Source organism: Equus przewalskii, chromosome 8 (assembly GCF_037783145.1).
Source record: "Equus przewalskii isolate Varuska chromosome 8, EquPr2, whole genome shotgun sequence".
Classification (NCBI taxonomy): domain Eukaryota; kingdom Metazoa; phylum Chordata; class Mammalia; order Perissodactyla; family Equidae; genus Equus; species Equus przewalskii.
The window spans coordinates 75669671-75694242 of record NC_091838.1 but is presented as its reverse complement, the minus strand read 5'-3'; the positions used below and the strand labels follow the sequence as shown (position 1 = coordinate 75694242).

At 53.3% G+C, this 24572-nt stretch overlaps 1 protein-coding gene across 5 annotated transcripts in view; it reads left to right on the top strand.

Moving 5' to 3' along the window:
• Nucleotides 1-679: 679 nt before the first annotated feature.
• Nucleotides 680-24572, top strand: part of ST3GAL1 (ST3 beta-galactoside alpha-2,3-sialyltransferase 1) — an 87984-nt gene continuing 64091 nt past the window's right edge. For 3 of the 5 annotated variants that reach the window (XM_070630993.1, XM_070630992.1, XM_070630991.1), the window contains exon 1: nt 680-5064. In XM_070630993.1, the coding sequence (XP_070487094.1) occupies nt 3948-5064 (1117 nt within the window). In that variant the 5' untranslated portion in view covers nt 680-3947. The remainder of the gene's footprint in view (nt 5065-24572) is intronic. The other 2 variants (XM_070630994.1, XM_070630998.1) reach the window with 2 other exon arrangements.

The following is a 24572-nucleotide window of genomic DNA, read 5'->3' as shown; positions in this document are numbered from 1 at the left end:
CCCTAGACCTCGGGACCCCAACCTCAGGGGCTGGGGAGCCCCCATGATGTCTTTTAGTCGTCACCAGTCCAGCAAGATGGAGATCTATGATTTTACACGTTGATTTTAAGAACATAACAACATGTAATTTAACCAGGGCTTCTGGGCTGAGTCATGTCTGCTATATAGGCTTCCTAAGGAGGAATACTGGAAGAAAACAAGTAAGAAACATACATGGGGACCACATCAAGGAGGATCTAACTGCTAGGCTCAGAAGTTGGGATTTACTTCCCTGGGCGATGGGAGCCATTGAAGTTTTAAGGGTTTTGAGCTTGGGAGTGACTAGGAGGAAGGGAAGGGGCATTCAGGAAAATGAATCTGGCTGTAGTTGTGCATCAGTTATCAAGTGTCTGGCTGCAAATGAGAAAACCATGACCCAAAGTGGCTTAAACCAAAGAATTGTATTGCCTCATACAACAGAGAGTCTAAAATGCAGTCTTCAGGTATGGTGTGATCAGGGCTCTAGATCTAGTTAGCTTTGACTTGGCTTCCTTCATGGGTACGAGATGTCTTCCAGGGAAGCTGAGTTTAAAATACTTCCTTGCTCATGTCCAGTTGGAGACAAAGAGAAGCTTCTTAGGGCTTACTCTTAAGAACTTCTTTCCTAGAAGACCGAAGTTTATTTCTCTCTCTATTTTTTTTTTTTTTTTGGTGTAGAAGATTGACCCTGAGCTAACATCCATTGCTATCATCCTCTTTTAGCTTGAGAAAGATTGTCCCTGAGCTAACATGTGCCGCTCTTCCTTGATTTTATATGTGGGATGCCACCACAGCATGGCCTGATGAGCAGTGTTTAGGTCCACATCTGGGATCTGAACTGTGAACCCCTGGCTGCCAAAGAGGAGCACGCAAACTTAACCAATATGCCACCAGGCTGGCCTCTCTCTTTTTATCTTGTTGGTCCAAATAGGGACTAAATTTACTTATTCCAAAGCCAATTTCTGGCAAAGAGATGAGAGTGGTCATGGTTGGCCAAGACTAACCCACTGCCTTAGCATGGATGGTCTAATCTATGTATTGCAGAGTGCATGGTTCCACATAATAGTTCTGCTGATTCACATGCCCCCAAGATTCTCGGGGTTGGAAGGGGGCATAAGGGTCATGAGTCCTACATCCCTGTGAGGAAAAATCTCCCGCATGGCTCTCCTTCCACACGTTTACCCTTGAGGTGCGCACATGCTGCCTGGGTGGCCCATTCACGGCTGGATGGTTGACCCATTACCTGATGAGGCCTACCAATCAGAGTCTGCTCCCAGACAAACTGACACCCGGAGTGGATGGACAGTGGGACGTGAAGCCGAAAGGACTGTTTTGCCACTTGCCACAATGTGCAGGGGCTGGGACCACAAACATGCAGAATGCTTTTGGGGCAGACCCCACGGCTTAACAGAGAAAGCCTATGGGCAGGGAGAGAACAGAGCCGAGAGAGGGGAGGCGAAAGAGTGGGAGAGAGCCAGCCAGAGCCAGACAGACAGGCTGTTTCTCCTGCCAGCTTACCTGCATGTCCACATCACCCCTGTTTATCTAAGGAAAGTTGGGCCAGTCCCTCATAATCCTAAGAGCCCTAAGTCCAACACTGTCCAAACACAAAACACCACGTGCCCAGCAGCTCTGAACTCACCTTTGACAAGCAAGGCAGCCCCTTTCTTTTTTGCACAATCACCCAGATGGCATCAGAACCCATTATCTTTCCACTTCGATGTACCAAGAAAGGGGGTGGGGAAAGGATGAAATCAATTTCCTTAACCTTTATTACTGAGAACTTTGCCTCTGCCCGAAAAACGTGCAGGGAGGGGCTAAGCATTAAATCAATGTCAGGGCTAGGGGGTGGAGGGTGCAGACACGCCCAGTAATGATGATTCCCTGTCGTTCTCCAGCATGCACGCACACTCAGGGTGACAACGATGAATGCTCGCACACACGCCCCTGACACAGAGCTGGGATCTGGGCTCCCGGAAAGGTGCAGGGGTGTCTGAAGTGCTGCTTTCATGGAATGCCCCAATTCCAGAAAAACAGGGAGAGGGGAGAGGCCCTCTCTGCTACCTGGTAAGAAATACATTGTACAGAAAGGAAGTGGGGCTGGAGAAGGCCTTGCCATCTTAACCCATCAGACTGGGAAATGATGCATCGATGTACAACTTCTTATACAGATAAGGGATGATTCACGCTTGTTTCACTGTAGTCACTTCCTAAGAAATTTCCATCTCACTGTGGAGTCATGTAGGGGAATTGCCAAGAAGCCAGGGCTGAAACCGAGAGCTGACTTCGGTTCTTGGCTGCAAAGCAGAACAGCTGGATGATCTGGGGCCACTTTACCTGCCCAATCGGATTCTCTCTCCAGACTCCACTAGGACATCATAGTATAGTCTTAATTATGACAGCATTTTCTATTTTCCAAAGTGCTTTCCTGTACATTATTTTATTTGATTCTTGCAATAAACAACACTTCTTTATTAATTCACTCAGGAACTCTTTATTGAGCATCTATGGTGTACCTGGCGAGACATGAGCGCTGCAGTCAGCAGGGAGCAAAACGCAATGCATTCCCGGTCCACAGCAAGCTGTCAAACCAGAAGGCAAAAGCCACCAGCTATACAGTCATGGAGATCAACAGGACGCTGCAGGCAGCTGTCCCCATGAGGACAGCAGGATGACCTCTCTTGTATTTAGTACAAGGACTTGGGCACAGATGATGCTCCAAGGGACCCCTTCAGGGGCTGAGTCTGAGGGGTCCATGAAGGAAGGTTCCCCTGGCTGGAAGATGCTGTTGCAGGAGAGAACTTGATGCTCCCAGGAAACCTCTCTGCTCCCCTCCTCCCACTGCTAAAGAATTTTGGGGATTGCAAGGTGCAGGGAGCATCCTGACTCACATCACAGAGCAAAGCCCAAGAGATGCTTCCAGGCAGCCGAAGGGCTCACCCCTCATCTAGAACCAAAACAAAACCCAATAGGGTCAGGCAAGAGGTCTCAGGGGGGGTCATGAAACACCCAAAACTTTTCTTTCGAACTCAAGGAGGGCAGGACTCTTAGCCAGGTGGCAGGCCCCCACTGTCCTGGGCACGGCTCCTTGAAGAATTCTTGCAGATCCACGTGCCCTTTGTTTTATTGTTTTGTTTTGGCTTTTTCCCCTGACTCCTGCTCTTTGCATCTCTCTACTATTTTCCGTCCCCTTCTCTTAGCGAATTTTCCCATTCGTTCCCCTCCCCCTCCTTTTTAATTAGCTCCCCTTCTACTTCTCTGAATATTTCTCCTTTGCTCCCCCAAGTCCCAGAAGTCCTCCCCAGTGCCTCCATCCCATCCTCCCCTGTGCTGTGGGCAGGGTCCCGGCACTGGAGAGGTCCACCACCCACACAGCTAGCTCACTTTTATGGGGCACTTACTATCTACCAAGTACAGTTTTAAGGGTTGGACATGTAGGAATTCACTTAATCATAACAACCTTGGGGAAGGGACAGTAATGAGACCCATTTTCACAGGTGAGGAAACTGAGGCCGGGAGCTAGGAAGCTTGGGGATTCAGTAACCAGCCTAAGCTCACACATCCAGTGAGTGGCAGTGCAGGATCTGAACCAGGAAGTCTGGTCCAGCGGCCCTGGCCTGAAGCATAGGCTGCATCATCCTTCTGGTGAATGACGGGCCAAAGAGCTTTCTCCCTTTGCATTGCAAAAGGCTGCCTTCTCCAAGCTGGAAGAATTAACTGACCCCTAGGCCAAGCTGTGCCTCTTCCCTTTAGGATTCCTCAGAAAAGTTGCAAAAAAGTCCCAATAAGGGGATAAGAGCTGTAAAACCAGATTGTTTTTAATGCCTCTTAAGCCTTGTGTCCAGCATTTAGCCTCTAAGACCGGCATTCTGCCACTGAGCAAGACGTCTCCCCCGCCCTGACTTTCTTATAAAGGAGGAAGGGCAAAAATGCCGCAAACCTGGCCCCCAAAGGGGGTCCCGCTGTCCGAAGCCCCAGTCTCAGGCCGCCTGGGGGGCGGCCCCTGCCTGGGTACCGGCGCTAAGTGCTCGCCCTGCTCTGGACCGCGCTGCAGCCTCCGCATCTGGGAGGCACTCGGCGGCGGGCGGGGGCCGGACCGCGGGGGCCGCTCTGCGCCTCGGAACCGGGCCCGGTTCGGGCCTCAGCAGCGCCCCAGCGCACCGCGCTCCTCCCCTCTCCTCCCCAATCCCACCTCGGGTCCCGCGCCCTTAGAGGAAGTCGGTGGCTCGGCCCAGTCGCCAGCAGGGGGATCGGCCCCTTCTCGCTGCGGTGCACCCGACTCGGGCTGTTCTGGGCACCGCCACGTCCTCTCGGTGGGCGCCGGTCGCCTCCTCCCGGGGCTGACCCCACGGGCCTCCGGGCCACCAGGCCACTCTTCCTTAAGCCTCGCCAGCTTGTGGGCGGCGGCCTGGGCGCGATGTGTCACAGAGCTGTCCCCGCAGAGCGCCTCTCGGGGCGGCAGGCCGGTCCCCGCGCTGCCCCCGGCGTCTCCGCGGCTGGGCCTCCGCCGAGCCGGCTGCGGTCCACGTGGCTCCGAAGGAAGCCCCGAGCGAGCCGAGAGCCGAGCGGCGCTCGGGTGGGAGGGGGCCGGCGGGGCGGAGAGCCGCGGCGCCGGGGGCGGGCGCGGGGCGGAGGAAGGGGAGGGCCTGCGCGGCGGAGGCGCCCGCCCCGCTCCGGCGCGCCCCGGCTGCCGGCCCCGGGCGGCCTGGGAAGGCGGCTCCTCCCCGGCCGGCCCACCTCCCCCGCCCGTTACACCCGGGGGAAGGTGTTCCCGAGGCCGCTCCCATCCTCACCCCGCCTCCCCGCTTCCCCGGCTCCAGCCTCCGCCGGCGGAGCTCCACTATGCCAGACAGTTTCGACACTTTGCAAAGACAAAGACCAGAGGGAGGAGGAAGAGGAGGACGAGGAGGAAGAGGAGGAGGAGAGAGCGAAGGAAGAGGTTATGTGAGCTGGGAAGAAGGCGAGGGTTCGGGATACCCTCCTTGGATTCCCCTCCTGACCCCCTCCTCCCCAAGCCCCGGAAACTCCAGCGTGTCCCCGGCCGCGGTGAGTGAGCGCGCGGAGCCGGACGCTGCCCGGGGCGCGCGGGGGCTGCGTCCGCCGGAGTTGGGGCTCGGCAGTTTCGTGCGTGTTCTCCGAGCGGAGGGGTGACTGCCCGGCTGCGGGAACAGAAGTGGTGGGGAAGGGTCTAGGAGGGTGTGACAGTGGAAGTGGGACCGAAGACCCCAGGCGCCAGGAGGAAGACACACGTAGGGAGACCTCTTCCCTAGCCACGGCGTCCCCGGGATCTTTGGGAGAGGAAGGAGGTCGGGGAGGAGGCTCGGGCTCCAGGGAGGTCTCTGGCCGTTACTAGAAGAGCAGCCCGGAGCTCAGCGGGGAGCCTGCGCTTTTCCCGGGCAGCGGTCCTCAGGGTGGCCCCAGTGACATTGCACCCGGCGCCGGGCTAGAGTCTCCCAGGTCGGGGCCGCTGGTGGGAGGAGACCCCACGCGGCGGCGGCGCTTGGGTGCTTTGGAGCGGGCTCGGGGTCGCGGAGGCCGCCGGTGATCTGGGGGAACGGCCGCGGGACAGTATCCGGAGGGAGCCTCCAAATCCGGGGCGAGCAGGCGCGGATCCGGGAGGTGGCCATCACCCCCGGGGACGCCGCCGGCCCGCGTTGCTCCGGATGGGGTGGAGAAGTTGGCGCCCCCGACGGGGCAGCTAGACGTGGCGTGGTGGGCAGTGAGGGACTCGGGTAGGCGAAGGGGAGCTTGGCGGGGTGGCACTGGTGGCAACTCGAAACTCTGAGTCCGCCCCAAACCCGTTAGGCGCCTCAGATGCCGCGAAATAATCTGACAAAAGTTAGCAACTTGTCTGCGTCCCTCGGGTGGGTGACCCGGGCGGGCCAGGGGCAGCTCCTTCAGAGAGCGTAAGGGGGGGAGCGATGACTCTGGGGCGGAGAGCCCGGTTTGGGGTACAGCTAGATTGGGGATCGGGACGGGGCGCAACTTTCAGGTCCTTCTTTGCTAAGCGTGAGTGTGTTTGAGCGTGACCTTGTGGGCGGAAGCACGGCTGAACTCGAGGTGGGTGTTGAGGCTGTGCCCACGCTGGGCACAGATACGCCCGAGCGCGCCTTCGCCTTACCCCGCAGCCCGGCCTCTGGGGACGGGTGTCCGGATCCTCTGGGCTGTGTCCGTTGCCTGGAGCCTTGAGTCTCTTTTCCTTCCCACCTGAGGGTCCCAGCCTGCGCCTCCCGCGCGGCGAGCTGACACGTGCGCGCCCAGAAGTGCGCGAGTGGATGGGTGCTGGGTGGGCCACTGCGTGTCGCGGGCTCCGCGTGTCCCGCAGCGGGAGACAGCCTTGACCCTGAGGGCAGCGACCTTCCCGCGTTCGCTTGCCCACCTCCGGGAATCCTCGCCTCTTGCGGCTCACTCCCCTCGCGGCTCTCCACTCCCCTCGCGGCTCTCCACTCCCCGCGGATCTCTGCCGAGATGGTTCCCCAGGGAGACGGCGAGCGCCCACCCCCGCTCTACGGCTGAGTGTGTGCGTGTGGAGGGGTACTCGCCAGCGGAGAAAACAAGATAAGCGAGGGACGAGGTTGTCCTGTCGTCGCCACCTCGCCTGGCACATAGTAGGTACTAACGCTGTTGGAAAAGGCCGCTAAGATGGAAGGCGCTGGCAGGGGCCGGGACGCCCCCTTGCCTGCTTCCCCTCCCCGTTTCTACTATTGTATTCACATTCGTCTACCCAGTCAAGCCCTTCTGGCTTCTCCACGCGCCTTGAGCACCTACTACGTGCGGGGCTCAAAGCTGGGCTGTTCCTAGAAGCTGCCGGCGGAGCCGCCAGGTTTTCTTTCCCCGGGTCTGCGGCAAAGTGCCCTGGAGGTTCGGAAAAGGCAAGGTGCACCGCCCCCTGCCGGCTGCCGTGGAAACTGCCGCTTGGCTCCCTGGTGGGGAAGGGGCGCTGGCCTGGGCCTCGGGGTGTCTGGGGTCTCGCTCACAGCGCCTCCCCTGTCTGCCCCCGAACAACAGGGCTTGGCCATTTTCTGAAATCCTGTGGTTGGCTGAAAAAGCCAACCCTAGTTCACCATTCCATGTTCTCTGTCTCTGCCCAGAGCTGGGTGCTGTGTGGAGGGCTCCTCTGGTCTCCCATCGTCCCTGTCTCTCTCTCTCTCTCTTCCAGGCGTGAGACTCAACCTGTTGGCCTCAGGTTCCATATCTATAAAATGGGGTCATCACTACTACCCTACAAATACATTTCACCTACAGAGTATATATTCAATATATATTCTCTATGTGATATATCCATGTTACCCTACAGAATCAATATTACATATATTGTGGGAGTGCGTATATATGTGGGCACATACATACACTCACACACTATACATGTATGTGTCTATGTATATGCCATGTCATATATGCACTTATGACTTCAAGCCTGGGGAAAGGAATCCCATGGTACAGTTTTTGCTGAATAAATGAATGAAAGACTGAGCGGAGGGCCCTTCCAAGCCTGGGAACAACCATACGACCCTGGAAATATGCTGTGCCTGCATTTTGCTGGGCCCGCATTTGCTGTGCCCATTTTGCCACTGGGGCAATGCCAGGGTCTGTGCTGGAGCAGGGTCTCCCCCCTTCTCACTCCCCTGGCAGGCCACAGCATCCCCCTAGAGCACTGGGCTAAGAGAACAGCATGAAGTGTTGCCAGAAGTGATGGCCGAGGGTTTCTTTAGGGGGTGTGCATTCTGCTCCTCACAGCTCCGCGCCAGCACGCGGAAGGTAATGATCTCAAAGCAGCCTTCTTGCTGACCTCAGGGCTGGGGGCCCACTTGGCGGCACGGGCGAGGCCCTCCCCCGGCTGGGCTCCTCCTGAAGTCAGGGACCTCCACAGAACTGGCTGTCAGGAGCCTTTGATCCTGCAGGTACAGTGGGGTGGAGTATCCGTGGGCCTGGCCGCGAGGAGTCCTGGGAGGTCCTGGAGCCTCGGGGGTATGTGGGGCTTTGTACCAGGAGGTCCCTGTCTCCTGTGTCCGCCAGGCAGCCCTCCAGGGCAGGATGTTGCCTGGAGGCAGGCTGTGGGCAGCCCCCGGGAAGGGGCCTCTGGTCCCCCGGTCACTTAACCTTGCTTGAGCCCATGGCTGCGCATCAGACTGCTGACTCAAAGAAGTTATATTTGGACAAGGCTTTGCCTTATGAGATCTAAACCATAACCCTCTCCCGAGGTGCCCTCCCGCATGGCAAAAAGCGCCAAAGAAAGTGAAAAATAAAATCCACCGGTCATCTGGTCTTCACTGCTTCCCAGGGAGTGCTCTGTGCACACACACACACACATACACACATACACTCTCACAGCACAAGCCCGTGGAAGAGCTGGTTTGGTCACAAAGAATTCTAGAATAAGGTTTACTGTTCAGTTGTGGAACCCTTGTGGATTCCTCAGCACCCCTCTGGCAGCCCAGAGGACCTGAGGGCTTCCTCCTCTCTCCTCTGGCCCCAGGACCCCAGGAGCCCGGCCCTTGGGCAGGATCCTGCCTCCTATCCCCGGGCCAGGGCTGCATTAATTGTTTCGCAACTTGGCACCCAGACTGTTCCAGGCTCCAGGTCTCAGTTTCACTCTCTGCAGAGGAGAGGCTTGGAGTTCTGTAGACGTCTTCTTGGGGTCATTAAAGCCCTTCTTTGCAAAGACGGCCCCCACCTCATTTGCTTTTGCCTCCGGCACCATCCTCAGAACCCTAGTGGCATTCCTGGCCTCCCAGACAGCCCCAGCGCGCCTGCCAACAGCAGCGCCTTCCCACTCTCCGAGCCTGCAGGGGCCTCGCAGACTTGGCCAAGGCGTTCTGCTGGATATTGCGAGATGGCTCAGACGTTTCAGACTCTGAGATCTGAAACCTGACAGAGCTGAGCTGACATCCGTGGTGACTCCCAAATGGTGCGTAATGCAAATAGGAACCACGGTGACCTCCCCAGGATCTGTTTTGCTCCTGCTCTTAAAGGCTGAAAATGTTCTTGGAAATCATTTTGTTCAGCTCTTTCGTTTTAATGCAAAAATACTGAGGCCCAGAGGAGGAAGTCATGGGGACCGTGAGTGACAGAGCTGATCTAGAGTTGCTGGCTGGTCTCCTAAAGCCCTAATAGGTTAGCCCTCTGTGCTCCGCCTCCCGCAAACCCACACTCTTTTCCATGCACTTGTCTCTGTTCCTTCTTGGGAACCAACATATCCTGGAAAACCGGTTTATTCTTTCTTTGGGTTTTGCGCCCATTGGATTGTGTTGATTTCAGTTGAACCAACATTTATTAGGAACTTATATTTCATGCACCATGCAAGGTGCTGAAAATACAGAGATGGAAGAACATGTGGTCCTTGTCCCGTGCCCCCCCAGAGGTCACAGTGGCCTGGAGAGGCACATGGGGACATAAGTTATGCTGCAGTGTGCGTTGTATTAGAGCAGAAATAGGCGTGCGCTGAGAGGGGGCTGGAACAGAGGACAGGGACTCGTCTGCCTTGGGGGACCCACGGAAGGATTCGTTGAGAGGACAATGCCTGAGTGACTTGGGGCATTCTTTTAGACATAAGGCAGACTGCAGGGAGCAAAGGTTTCCTTGGGATGCATAGAACTGGTATCTAATCAAAGGACCCTCACCCTGCCTGCACAAGAAGGACAAACTAACAGATGAGCCAGAGGTCTGTTCTGCGTGGTTCGGAGAGGCGAGGGAACTGGGCGTTCTAGGGGTTCGGGGCTCCGGCCCCCATTTCCCGCACTGTGTCCTGGTCTCCTGTCTGCCTTCATGGGATCCACCGTTGCCGCTCAGCCAGGGCCCGGGTCCCTGAGGCATGGGGTCCTCCAGGGGTCGCATGGTTCACAGCGAGGCGGTGGCAGATAGAAAGGGGCAGCTTTGCTTCAAAAAAATATACTCCAGTGGTTTCTCTTTAACACTTGTCCTTGTACTTTCTGTCGGATTTGAATAGCTGGTTTGGGAGAATGGGGTGAAAAGCCCTGGCAGGCAGCCCGTGGGGGAAGCCCCGTGAGGTTTTCAGGAGCACACTGCCGCCGGCTAGGGTGCGAGCTCCGGCAAGCCCTGCACCTCCCCAGGCCAGAGTCGAGGTGCAGGTGGTGATATGCCCGGGGTGCGGGGCGCTGGGAAGATTCCACGAGGTCAGACGTAGGAGAGCCCGGTATCCTGCGAGGCCCGTGGGGCCGGTGCCTGGAGCCCGGGTATCCCAGTTAAGAGTCCCCGGGCAACGGGTTGTAAGAGGACATGCTGCTTGCTGGAGGCACTGCGTGGGGACCAGCAGGTGCGAAAGTTCTGGAAGGCTCACGGAAAGACACTTGAAATACAAGGCTGGTTTTAAGGTTAAGCGATTCCGTTAATAATCCCGCATCTCCCCAAGGAGCAAGGGTGGGAGTGACTGTGTTGGAGTGGTGGCATTCTTTTCTCATTCCTGCGGGTTGTATAAAACTTTGAAGTTGCTTTTTCCCTGGGGCCTGACCCAGAGAATTACCAGGAGCAGGGACACCTGGGTGGGGGGAGGGGCCGTGCGCTGGTGGAGGGTGGTAGCACCCTGAGCCCGTTCTGTGTGGCCTGGCCGCTCAGCAGCCGGTGTGACATGGGTGAGAGCTGAAGGGACCTGGAGTGGATTCGGTCTACTGTGGTTAACACTGGGACAATTGTTAGAGAGGGGGCTCTGGTGTCAGGATATTTCCTACAGAGACAGGGTGACCCTAGCCTAGGACTCAGAACTCCTGGATCCTAGTTCTGATCCTGTTCCGCCTGCACCTGGCTCCACTGTAACCTCGTGAAGTCTCCATTTCCTCCACTAGGAGGTGGCACTGTGGATTCCCGCTCTGCCCCGGAGAGTTGGGAGGAACCCACAGGATAAGGCAGGTGAATGTGCCTTCTTGATAATAAATTTAGTAGCATCGACTTTTCCTTAAGCGTCTCACGGGTGCCCAGTACAGTGGCATGTATTTTGAACATCAAATCGTTCTGTGTTCCAGTGGAAAACACAGATACCCCAGTTGGGCAGAGAGTTGAATAAAGGGAGTGTTGGCCTAGAGGGTAATCTTGCACATACCTGTCATGTCATCTCATTTCTGCAGCAGCCAGGGGCGTGGGTGGTCACGGGAATCCCAAAGGACAGAGGAGAAGCCCAGAGGCAGGAGAGGACCTCCCTTGCCCAGGGCCACCCAGCTGGTGGAAGCCCGAGTTTTAATCCAGTATGCTCTGCGGCCCCCAGTAAAAGAAAAGCATCAAGTGTAAGATATTATCGTTAAGACTCTTGAGTTTCTATCAATAGCATCTTAATGAAAAGCAGAATAGCCTAAGTATTAAGGTTTCGGTTGGATGTTTGATCACTCAGGGGTCAAATCATTTACCTTTCTGTGTCTCAGTTTCCTCTTTTGTCATGGGGCTGATGCTTCCTTCAGTTGATGTGAAAAGTAAACGAGAGTCGCTCAACAAACGGATAGCTTTTCTTGCTGACAGGGTCAAGTTTCAGACATGATGCTGTAGGGGTGGGTTGTGCTGCCTCATATCGTTTTACCCTAATCAATATTCAAAGAAGACTATTTGAATATTCTTATGTTAAAAGTTTTTCCCTTCCAAAAACATCTGGGGATGTTTGGACCATTTCTTCTGTGTTTCTGTGTGTGTATGTATATAAATATTTTATATATTTATTTATTATATATTATATTTATAAATATATATTTATATCGTATTATATGTACTTTTTATATATATATTTTTTGCTCCTCTAAAATACATAAAAGCTATCTAACCAGGTATGCTTCTGGAACCCTTAAGAGAAGGTAAACTATGAGTTAAAAATCACTTACAGTGACTCAGAGAAGTTGAGAAGAAAAGAACATTAGTTCCAAATTATTTGGCAGAATTAATAAAGGGGTTGCACATGACTTTTGGAAAGAACACGTTGGAGTGTGCAAAGAACATACTTTCCCTGGCTTTCACCATATACCTTTAAAAAAAAATCAAACCCAAATAGATAGTGTTGTAACAGATTTTTCCACGTTTAAAAAAAATCCGTTTGAATCCACCTTGGACTAACAGACTGGAGTGGCTAAAAATTCCCTTCGTGCATATTGACTTAGCCGAGGGCTCTTGAGAAAAACCCAACCGAGAAATACAGCCAAAGCAAACCCTGCTCCTTCTCTACCTGAGAGCGTGGACTGACTCCAAAATATTGTTTCATGCTTGAAAAGCCTGAAACAGCTCCACGTGAAAGACGAAAATCCACCTAATTGGGCATTTACTATTTTAGAAATATAAGACTCAGTGGAAAGAAAAGAAAAAAAGAAAAAGCAACCCTCTTTTCTTGGAAGACTAGACTGGAGCCCAGAGTAAATCCCCTGAATTTGCTTGGCTGAGTCTGAAGGACAGCCCTCTCGCTCCCTCCGTTTAGCACACTGTAGCGGTCAAAACCTCCCAGAACTCCCCGCGCTGAAACACCTTCTGAAACCCCGACCTTGGCATGCACAGCCATTAGCATCTGCAGCCCTGACCCTATTCGGCCCTCAGTTCAACTCCTCTGTGTGCTGGACTGGGTTAGGGTCCTCTTCATTTTGCAGGTGAAGTGACTTCCCCAAGGTCACATGGCCTCCCCACACAGATCTCTGTGCCTGAAATCACCTTCGTGCCAAGCAGCCAGGGGAAAGAATACGCCCACACTTCCACAGGCTGGGGAGCCCTGTCACACGTCTTCCTCAGCTCACCCCTGCAGAACCCCCCCGCTTCCCACCTTGAACTATACCGATGAGGAAGCTCAGCCAGGTGACCTGGTCCACACTGGGCACGCGCCCGGGAAACGGCAGATCCAGGCCTCTGACCCTAGCGGAGGCCCCTCCCTTTATCCCTGTTGCCCCCCCCCGCCGGCCCCCAGGCCTTGCTGTCTCAGCCACACCCCATGCACCCTCCATCTGCATTGGCTGAATCTGAGAACAGTAGCAAAGGAGCGTAAATCTAGTCTCCGCATCCTAATTAAATGGTAGAGCCAACTTATCGAGCCACAGCTTTGTCATCATGGCAACAGAACACGGTATAACATAAGACGGCAACCACAACTACTATTTGCAGTTCACGTGAAGTAGGTACAGTGAACTGCAACCCGACCGGAACCAGAGCAGTCTTGGCCAAGAACCAGCTTTAGCGTTAGGAATGCCCGGGAGCTCCGTCGCCCAGCTCCGTGGCTCAGCTCCGTCACCTAGGGGGGACTGGGGCAGGGTGGGCCAAGGCAGGGTTCATATGGTGACCCCAGGTAGGGGGTCACGTGGACCCTCCAGAAAGGAGGTGTCAACAGATAGCTCAGATGTTGAGTTAGGTAATTTCCCCACTACTTAGTTGTTTTGCATATAAATTGTTTCCTTACCAGGGAGGGAGTCAGCTAGTTTCTGTTGTTAGTGCCATTAACTTGATTCCAACTCCTAGTGACCCTGTGGACAGCAGAGTGGACCCTGCCCGGTCTTTCTGCACCATCCTCTCACCTTTAGCGCTGTATCAGACATGTCCTGCAGCTATTCACAGGGTTTTCATGGCCCATTTTTTTTGGAAGTGGGTCCTTCTTCCTGGTCTGTCTTAGTCTGGAAGCTCTGCTGAAACCCGTCCACCATGGGTGACCCTGCTGGAATTTGAAATCCCAGTGGCACAGCTTTCAGCATCACAGCAACACACACCCGCCACAGTATGACGATGACAGACAGGTGGTGTGGGTCCCTGACCCGGATGCAAACCTGGGCCACAGCGGTGAGAGTAATGGATCTTAACCACTAGCCCACCAGGGCTGTGTCAGCTAGTAGATGGAGTCAAAGCGAAGGAAAAAAGGCATAAACAGGAGTTACGAGAGAAAGGAGAGAAAATGTGCAGACGGTCTGGGAACAGGGCGTCTTGCTTGCACACTTATTTAGGGTAAACTGATTGTCAGTGAGCAAAGAGGGTGTTCTTGCATTCTGTCCTTGAGTAGGGTTTCGAAGAAAATAATTTTAGGTCGTGGATTTTCTTGAAAACCTTGAGAGTTTGCCTGTGGAGCCTAGGGGACGGGCCGGCTCTGGGTCCTGTCTGCTCGGGGCCCGCCATCAGCACCTCCGCCTTGGCTGGGCCCGGATGCACACTTTTCCCCTTCAGCCTTTCCCATTCCTTTAATAGTCGCTCCTTATTCTTTACAACAGCCCCGTAAAGTCACTGTACTTTTTTCCTGATCCCATTTTACAGATGTGGAAACAGAAGCTTAGAGGAGTTAAGCCACTTGCCCGAGCTCACAGAGCTGGAAAGTGACAGAACCAGAATTCGTAACTGCTCCGTTTGTGCCCGGAGCCTAAGATCTCAGGCACTGTGCTGTGTCATTCCCAGGATCATCCCGGATCTATACCTCAGGGGGGCCTGGAAGGGTGGGGCAGCGTCCCTAAGAGCTGCGGATAGGAAGCACGTCACACTGGCTGTCTGCCCCCATCGCGGCCCACGAGGTGTGCCACCCACCCAGTGGGCGTGGCAGGTGGACCCAAGTTCTGTGCCTCCCTTTTGAAAGGAGGTCCTGAGTTTTGCTCTGCAGGCTATTTCCTGTCTGCTACCAGCAGCCTCATCCTCCCAGAGGCTGGAGCTCCAGGCCTTTTGCCTGAGTCACCATTTGGGGCTAGTTGCCTGGATTTATTTAGCCCACGATGGCCCGGCTGGATTTGAGATCTCCGGCTCGGCCCCTGCATTGCTGATTGCAAGCGCTCGTCTTTGGCTTGTCAGCATAAATGGAATCCTCCGCTGAGCCTGGGGACTCAGGAAGGACTGAGAGCCTGCCAGGGGCTTGGAAACAGGGCTGCGAGCAGGCGGGACAAAGTTTGTCATCAGGCATGTCAGCCTTCCCAACTCCCTAGACAGGTGCCTCTCGGGCAGCCTGCTGCAAGGAAAACAAATAGTAAAAGTCTCTATTGCCACATTGGAAAATTCTGTTTTAATAACATCTTCACAATGGGGAGAAAGGTTTGTTGTCCTTCTTGTTTCTCGAAAACGCTGTTAATCCTACCACCTGGTGGAGAATTTGATGAATAAAGACTGTTGCTTAGAAACATATTAGCTGCCACAAACAAGAATGTCTTTGTGGGAAGTATTCGTGGTCATTTCTAAAGCATAATCTTACATTTTAAACTTCAGTCTTTGGGCAAAAAAGGAAATTAAAGCGAAAAGGGGAGATAAGAAGACAGCGAGATTGTGCACCACCGCCTCATTTCGTTTCAAATGAAAAGCACGCCTTTCATAATGGTTTGAAGGATCGGCTCCGACACAAGGCTGGCTGCAATTTTTCTGTCTCTACCTATGACAGGGAGCAAACTGAGCTGAGCGAAAATGAGCCGTGAACTATAGGATTCTATAAATTAAACCAATGTCTAGACAATGCCAAACATGCAAACAAGGAGAAAAAAATGGACTGGCCCCGGAGACAGTTTTGAATGTCAGAATAGGCCTGCGTCTTTGGGAACCTGCCCTTGGGATGGAATAAAGGAGATTTTCTCTTTTTCTCTGAACATGAGTCACGGTGTCAGAAACTGTGACCGTGACAGGAGAGGGTGGGAGGAAGTTTGTGTGAGTTAGTTGAATGATAACAAGTTAACGACGGTTGCACGTTTAGAAAGTGTGAAACGAGAAAGGATTGTAAAATCTTAGCGTTTGCAAAGAGCCTTAACCGGTGCCCTTGTTCAACCTTCCCCTACTCCAAGACGTCAATTATTCATCTCCTGAGTCATTCATTGATTCCTTCAATAAAAGTGTTGGCTCTGCCACTTCCTAGCTGTGTGACCTTGAGCGAGTTTCTTAACCTCTCTGTGCCTCCATTTCCTTACCTATAAAATATGAATAATAATAGTACCTACTTCCTGGTAGGTACTAAATGAGTTAATACTTGGAAAGTGTTTAGAACAGGGCTCTGCAGGCCTCTAGAAGACCTTGCTAAGTACACCCTGTGATCATCATCATTGTTGGAGTTGAGAAACCCTCTTGTTCAGCCTCCCACGAATTACTTTTCCTTCCTTCGACTCCACCACGTGATTATCCTGCATCTGCTTGAATGCAGCCACTGATAGTCAGATCTGGGCTCCACAGAGTGGCCCTTTGACCTCTGGCCACCTCCTTGGATGAGAAAGCTCTTCCTCACACATAAGTCCCAATCATGGAGGGCTTCCTGGAGGAGGAGGTAGGACAGCCTCTCTGGAGCTATCTGAATTTAAGGCTGGGGAAGTTGTCTGGGCTGACAAAGCCGTAGTGTGGCCCCCAGATACCAGAGGGAGGTGGGGCACACCTACGACTTTGGACACGACGTTGTAGACATTCTCTGCTCCTGATTTCACCACGAAGCAGACAGCTCAGACAGGGGCCCGGCCATGCGAGTCCTCAGCCCATTCGCAGGCAGAGCCAGGGCCAGAAGCCGTCCTGCGTGTAAGGCTGCCACACCTGCTATCGCCACTGGGCTCTCTGCCCGATTGGGGCAGTTTGGGGGGGTCCTCGAGATGAGTTTCCATGCCCTCATGGGCGCCAGAGCCGCCAGGAGGCACAGACCCCAGGTGCCAGGTCTCCCAGATGACCCTGCTGCACCGCGGCCCCTCTGACCCCGGGGAGTCCCATTTGTGTTTACACCGCAGGCCCCCAGGCCATCAGAGCAGGCCGGGGTTGGTTGCTGTGAGTTCTGGCGTCCGTCCATCTGCCCTCTCATCCTTCCTGAGTTTCTGCCCAGGACATGCCACGTCCTGGACCTGGACTCGTGCCACCTTCTCATCAGGGCTGTGCAGTCGTCATTGTCATCGGTGTTTTGACAGTGATGACCGAGGCTTGCTGAAGTCGGCCCCTTGACCTAAGGTCCCCACGTTGGGAGCAGTCAAGCTGGGGGCCGTTGGATGCCCCCTCCCCGCACATCACCAAGTGTCCTTCCGACGCACCCATGGGGCAGAAGGTTCTTCGGCTGGGGTGTCTGGTCTCACAGCCGGCGGGCACAGGACCACCACCAGCTTCACTCCCACCTCCCTCCGCTTTGTTCTGAGCATCAGATAAGAGGCCCAAAGAAGAAAGCTCCCCCCTTCACCAAACCATATTTCAAAGCGCTATAAATAGGACAGTTAATGGTGCCACTCGGGACGTTCCCCACCCCAGACTGCGTGGCGCCGGCCGTGTCCTCTGGCCAGGGTCAGCAGAAGAAGTTTTCTCTCCTTCCTTCCTTCCCCCCTCCCTCCCTCCTTTCTTCTCTTCCCTCGTCCGCACAATCTTGTTCAAAAGCACGTAGTTATGCCTCCTTAATTAGGCTGTGGTTGTCTAGAAGATAAACACGTGCATCTCTCGCAAGGAGGACCGTTCTGGGCAGACACAGAGACAGTGCCCGGCCAGCCCAAGGGACCGCCCGGCCTGCCAGCCTCTCCCTCCTGCCAAGCCACATTCAGTTTACCCAACAAGGAGGGCCAAGGAGGGCATCTTCTGTCCAGAGGCCGTGGGGGCAGAGGGGGCAGCAATGGCCAGGGGGAGAGCACGGGCCACCCTGCTCATTAGCTATGGGGTCTGGGGCAAGTGACTTCTGTGCCCGAGCCTCAGTTTCCCCACTTGTGCTCTAAGGATGACACCACCCATCTTTCTGGCTGGGGAGTTGAGATAAATAAAACAGGTGGGGATGGAGAGACACCCCAGAGAATGGAGGGTCTTCCAGCTGGAAGAGGGGTGGGACCTGTGAGAGCAGCAGTGAGGGTGGAGACAGCCAGTGAGCAGGGGCCCCGTGGAGGAACCCCAGACCCAGCTGGGGCACCTCTGCTGTCACGGCATGGGATAAACACCCTGCATTCTTTCAGTAATGAGGCTGCAGTGGAGGTTTCTTGCCTGCAGAAAGAGACGGAATCAGTCCCACGTTTTGGGAAAACTGCTGGCCAGGGTTGGCCGGGGCTGGGAGGGAGAGGTCTGCCTGTCCCACAGGTGGTCCACGTGGGCGTTACTGTGAGCCACACTTGGAGTATTTGCGCCAATGTGCGAGGAACTGGTGACTTCATGTCTCTGAGCTTTGAGAACCGATCGTCCTCGGGGGCTGAGAGACTGGAAATGGAAAGCCACTTGGAGATTTCCAGCCTGATCACTGAGAGAAGTGGGGAGCCATTGATGATGACAGGGAGAGCCCAGCAACAGAGGTGCAGACCAACGAACCATGCCTTCCCTCCCATTGCGGGCCTATGGGATTTGAGGTGGGGAGAGGACAGAGCCAGCCAGCCTGGGTGGTGAAGAGAAAGGCTTGTGTTCAAGACAGCCCTGGTGTTAAATCACATCTCTGCCATTTCCAGCTGTGGGGCGTTGGGCACATGACATGACTCTTTCAGAGCATCAGTTTCCGTATCTGAAATGGGGGCGAGACTCCCATGCACAGAGGACTACTGTAGAGATGGAGCAAAATCACACACCTGAAATGCTTACTGCGGTGCTGGCCTCATTGCCCTCACTCATTCCTCGGTAGTTATTGTTAATAATAATATCTCCCCAGGCAAAGCAGCGGAACCTCAGCATTTAGCCTTCAAATTCCAAAACCCACTTGTTCCGAGGACTCCCACGTGTGGAGCCGGTTCAGAGAGGGAGGGTGCATGTCAGAGATCAGCTTTCAGCCTAACAGGCACACAAGCTGCCTGCCCGAGTTGTGTTTGTTTCACTTTCAGACCAGCTGGGCCACCGCGGGGTGGGGCAACAGCACCCCAAAGGGGCCATCCCAGCTGCCCCCGTCAGCTTCCTTCCACCCTCAGTGTCAGCCCTGGTACCCATGGGTCCCACACCCGGCATTTCTACCCCGCCGTCCTCGCGATGCCCGGCCTGCAGCCCTGCTCTGGGCATTCCAGCACTTAACCACCAGACTTTTCTAGGTCGTGTCACATCAGCTTCTGTATCTGCCCTCCCACTTGCCTACTTCTGGGTCACCTGTGGGCTTTGCAAACTGATCTGGCTGACCAGTCTCAGTCTTCATCTCTTCCTCTGTGATCACCACGTTCCCCGTGATCATCACGTTCCGGACAGGAATTCAGATTAAGAAACCACCCCTGGTACATTTACCACCTCCCACTGGGTACAGAGTGGCATGGTTCCCTGCTTGTGTGCTCTGTCCCCTCCCCACACAGTGGGCTCCTCACGGGCAGAGCCCAAGAGTGTGCTGTTGTCCCACCAGGGCAGACCACGGTGCTCACACAGCATGCGAGGGGCTCAGTAAACGCTGATGGCAAGTGAATTGCGCTCGTCCTGGCCTTAAATAGAGTCCAGTTAGGAATTAGTTATAATTCAGGTTCCCATCTTTCCTATGACCTTGAGCAAGTTATTTCATCTCTTCAAACCTCCATTTACTCATCTGCAAAGTGATGCAATTACCAGTAGGTGCATCATGGGAAGCTTTGCGAGGATTAACTGAGCTTTTGAGCGCGAAGGGCATCGTTTAGCAAAGTGCCGGTAAGCACTTAAAAATGGTGTCTGCTGCTATTACTACTACAAGTTTTAATTTATTATTATTATTAAAATGATCTCATGTTTCTTAGTCACTTGTTTTCCAGTCCAACCCTGCGAAGTAGTTGAAACAGAGACAGTTTCCATTTTACCAATGAGTAAACTGAGACTCAGAGAAAATCTGGCTGTTTTTCTGAAACCGTGCAGCTGGTCTTGCCCGGCCTCCCCTGGTTGGCACCCTCCGCAGCAGGCCACGCTGTTTTGGAACATGACCTGACCACAGGCCTCTGAGAAAAAAAAAAAAACTTCCTGTAATTTAAAAGTGCGGCAATATTATTCAGCCAGGTCTGGTGTTAACAATTATTCAGGTGATGGTTTTCCGCTTGGAGGAGAAAAGCTGTGATTTCTTAAGCAAACTGGCTGCGTTCCTGTCGAACCTCGCTTCCAGTCCCCTGCTGTACCCAAGAAGAAACGAAATTGGAGGACAGAATCTCGTATGAGATGGATTGTATTGTGTTGCACCGTAGAAAGGAACTAAGGATGGCATGAGGGGGCTGCCAAGGGTGGACCAGTGGATGCACAAATAGGGACCAAGAGGGAATGACTTGGATCCAGAGCAGGAGAAGGGAGAAATAAGCGTGATTTTATTTTATTGGAATTTGTCCTAATCTTCGGAATCCCAGCTAGAGCTGGTGGCTATTTTTCTTGCCTCCAAGTCTCCTGGTTTAAGCCCAGCCGTTCGCTGCTGAGGGCGTGGGTTGGCACCTGGTGGCTGCCATGGGATGGATAGAAGTGAAGGGTGAATGGGCAGGGAGGGGTGAGAATTGTCAGCGGGGCAGCAGTAAGAGCACCGAGCCGTGCCGGAAGCCGCAGCCCACGCCCGCCCCCACGGCCCTGCCCTCCAGCCGTGACCCACGGCCCCACCTCTCTGGGCCTCGGTTTTCTCGTTTGTGATCACATGAGCTTTTCTGGGCCTCCCTCCCCGAAAATGGGGATTATGTCCCATTCGTCTTCCTGGTGTAGCTCGTGTGTATGAACATCCTTTGCCCATTTTTAAGAGTTTAGTTGTTGTTCTGAGTAGGAAGCAGTTGCGGAAAGGTTGGGGAGACGGGAGGAATGGCAGGAGACGCCGGGTGGCAGGGCACAGGGACGAGAGCCGTGATAGGGCCTTTTAGAAAAGGTTTTCTGGGCCCATGTCCAGAAACAAAAGGCTCAGATGGTCTAAGTAGCTGGGTAGGCTGCATCCGGGGCCAGCGTGTAAGGTGGCCGGAAAGCGCCCTAGGCCGTGAGGGTGGAGGACACGTGGGGCACAGTCTAGTTTCTAAAAGCTGGCCAGTTGGGGTTTGGAGTCCCGTGCAATTGCCAACTGTATTTTTCCAAAGCCAGCTGGAGGCTACTGAAGGAACTGCTTCCGGCTTAGCCTTGGCTCCGAGATGAGTCTCTGGCTTCAGCCAAAGGTCCCAGGTGGCCATGGCGGCCAGGCTGCAGGGCCAGAGACCTGAGGCTCGGATGGGAGGAGAGCTCCGTGGTTACTTTACTTTAATTCACAGGTCTCCCCCTTACGGCTCCTGGTCCAGGACAGTTTCAGTGTGTGTCCCTGTGTGTACGTATGTCCGTGCAGGCTTCCGTAGTGAGGTGTGACAGACGTAACACCCAGTTACGGGCCGCTGCTCAGCTGTCAGTCAGCCACATCCCAGCTGATGCTCAGCGATTCCTCCACCCCTTCACTCACTCATTCATTCATTCATTCATTCATTCAACGGTCATTATTGAGTGCCCCCTATACCCACGCACTCTCCCTTGGGGGTGGGGAAATCTTGGCATGGGTAAGATAGTGCCTCCTTTCCCCCCCCAACCCCCCGCCCCCGAAGGGGCTCAGTCTAATGAGAACTACAGACAATAGGTTTGAGGCGTGCCTGGTGCTTAGTAGATTGTTGCTAAATGAGAGAATGAAGGAATAAACAAAGGAATAAAGATAAGCACAGGAAGCCAAAGGTGCCCCAAGGTGAGGTCCCTAACCCAGCTTGGAGTGTGGAGGTGGGTGTGTCAAAGGAAACATCTTAGAAGTCTGATGCGTGAATTGTTTTGTTCATTCTCTCATTTAGGAAGCAGTAATTAACTTTCTCCCGTGTGGCAAGTGGTGTGTGTGTGTAGGGGAGGCACACTCCTGCCCCCATATCGGGTTAGTGAAAATCGCTCATAGGAGCACAGGAAATGCTGGGAATGCATAGTGGCAGTGCCTGGCCTTGTCTGGGTGGTCAGCAAAGATGTCTCTGGGAAGTGCCATTGATGCTGAAAACTAAAAGGTGAGGAGACAGTACAGAGGGGAGGGGTGGTCTGAGCCAGCGTGGGGTGGGCGAAGGGCTGAGGTCTGAGTCACCATTTACAAGGATCCCTCTGGCTGCTGCTGAGCCTGAACGCTGGTGATGGAGGAGGTGACAGTGGCAAGCGGGGTTAGGAGGTGGGGGCAGCGAGCTCCCCACCTTAATTCTCGTTTTGAACAACGGGGGCTAAACAGGATGTGTTCCATTCCCCCAGCGTTCCATTCTAACTCACTCTGCTCTGCCTCTGACCACTGTGTGGATCTTTCCTGTAAACATCCCGCCCCCGTCAGCAAGCTCCAAATAGAATCTGTTTATAGTCAACAGCAGATGCCTTTGGACATATCTGGGGTCAGTCTGTCACTAAATCCTGTTGCTTTTACATCTGAAATAGCTCTTGAGTCTTCCTTTGTTCTTTTGCCTACAGCCGTGACTTAGTTCTGGCCCTCATCCTCTCTTGACAGTCGCCCACATGGGCTGACTTTTCTTACTAACGTGCCAGTATATTGGGTTGTGTCAGTGCCAGCAGCGTGAAGATAACTTGGGGGTTGTATCAGTTAGTTTTCTCTGCATAACAAACAGCCCCAAACCTTAAACAAGAAACATTTGTTATTTCTCCTGATTCTGTGGGTTGACTGGGCATTTCTTTTGGTCTGGGCAGCTTGGCTGGGGCTTCACCCACAATTTTGGGGGCTCAGCTGGGGGTGCTGGGATGCCGTGGGCCTCCCTCCATGTTGTTTCTCATCATCCCCCAGAGGGCCTAGCTCAGGCATGTTAAGGTGGCAGCAGAATGATTTCCAGCAGCAAGAGAGGGGAAGTTCCGGAAATAAGCACCTGTAAGCCTTTATTTGTGTCACATTTGTTATTGGCACATTGGCCAAAGCAAGCCACACGGCCAAGTTCAGATTCAAAGGATGGAGAAATCGAGTCTACCTCATGTTGGGAGAGGAAGCAAGCCACACTGCAGAGGGGTGGGTGCACAAGGTGGCGGGGGCCTGTTTCTGCAATCATCGGTCCCGGGAGCTAAGATGAAGACTCAAGAACCAGACAGAATGGGGATCTCCTGTTGTGGTCTTTTTTCTGCTACTTATTGGCTTTGTCACCCCGGGCAAGTTTGCTCATGTAAGCTCTTCCAGCTTTAGCTGCCCATCCATAATATGGGAAAAATCAGTGTGGCCCCCTCTGGGATTTCGTGGGAGGCTCAGCTAAGCAAACACATGGTCTGCACATCTCTCAGTGCCTGGGACACAGTAAGAACTCAACGGAGAGTCTCTATTATTCTCAGATGGGGTCTTCAAAAGCCAATTCCGGACCAGCCTCAGCCTGACTCATCCCAACCCTGAGCTCGCACTTCGCTTTCATATCTTACATCTTTCTTCATCCTCCTCCTCTTTTGAAGGTCTCGAAAGACACCTTCCCGAAGCCTTTTCTTTTTGCCAAACAGCATCTCCCTTGTCCTTTGATCGAGGAACAGCTAAAAACATCATCTCCATCTTCAGATTCTTCTTTCAGACTGAGGTGGTCATTTCTTCCTCAGATCTCCAAAATACCATTCACGTCCTGTATCGCATCGCCCCGAATTATTTCTTTGTCTGTTTTCTCCACCAGGCCGAGCTCCTTGAGGGCATGAACTACGATTTACTCCCCTTTCTGTCTCTGGCACTTGGCTCTTGCATGGAATGGAAAAGATGTTGATTTAAAAAATCTTTGATGTATAAATCCTGGGGTGAGCGAGTGGCGAAATGGGTGAATGCCTTTTAATTATCGTGAGTCATCTTCCGAAGGCAGTGATGAACTAAATGTCAAACAGACTTCCACTTTTCTCCTTCCCCTTCTAGCCGGTACCATTTGCAGCCTCAATCTCTCTGACCTGGAAATGCCAATGGAAGTAATTAACGTCTCCAGGGGCCACGGGGAGCAGCTGCTCTGAGCTTCATGGCCAGGATGGTTCCATTTGGAGACCAGAGTTAGACACTCCCTCACCCTACTGAGGTCGATGACTAATCACCGTCACCCCCGCACCAGTGGGAGTTGTTGTCTGTTCCAGTGTCTTCCATGGATTCCACTGGGGGCAGGTGGGGAAATGTTCCTCTGTTTCTTGTTCTCTTTGTAGTTTGGCCTGCTCTCCCCAGATAGTCCATAAGGAGAGAATACTTTCTCCCTGTGGGAAAAATGCAGGCCTAGTAGAAATCCAGCCACCTCTCTTTTTCTTTAAAGGGAAGCCTTCTGAACTCTCATGAAAACTGGTATGTCAAAACCTGGATTGGGGTCATCCTTCTATGACAAGAGTCTGCCTTTCCAAAGAAGGCTTGGAACGATACTCTGGGTGTGTCCTGGAGTGACCGTCAGCAAACTGTGGCCCCCAGAACACAGCTGGCCTGGCTGTATTTTATAAATAATGTTCTATTGACACCTAACCATGCTCATTTGTTCAGGGATGTCTATGACGCTGTCACAGCACAGCGATGGTTGCAACAGAGACCCTGTGGCCGATTTTTTAGTTGTTAATTCCAAGCACATCAAGAATGGTGATAGTGATGATGCTGGTGATGATGATGACAGTGATAATATTTTCCATCCATTTCAAGATTTTTACATGCCAGATGCACTGCTCTGCTAATGATCACAATAATTATTATTATAGTTTTAATTTATTGGGCATGTTTAATGTTCCAATCATTGTACTAAGGACTATATTCACTTTTTATCAGGCATATAAACTCAAAGCATTCTTGTCAATTAAAAATACTTTTTCAATTATTTTATTTTGATATAATTTCAAATTTACAGATAAGCCCCAGGAATAGCCAAAAAATC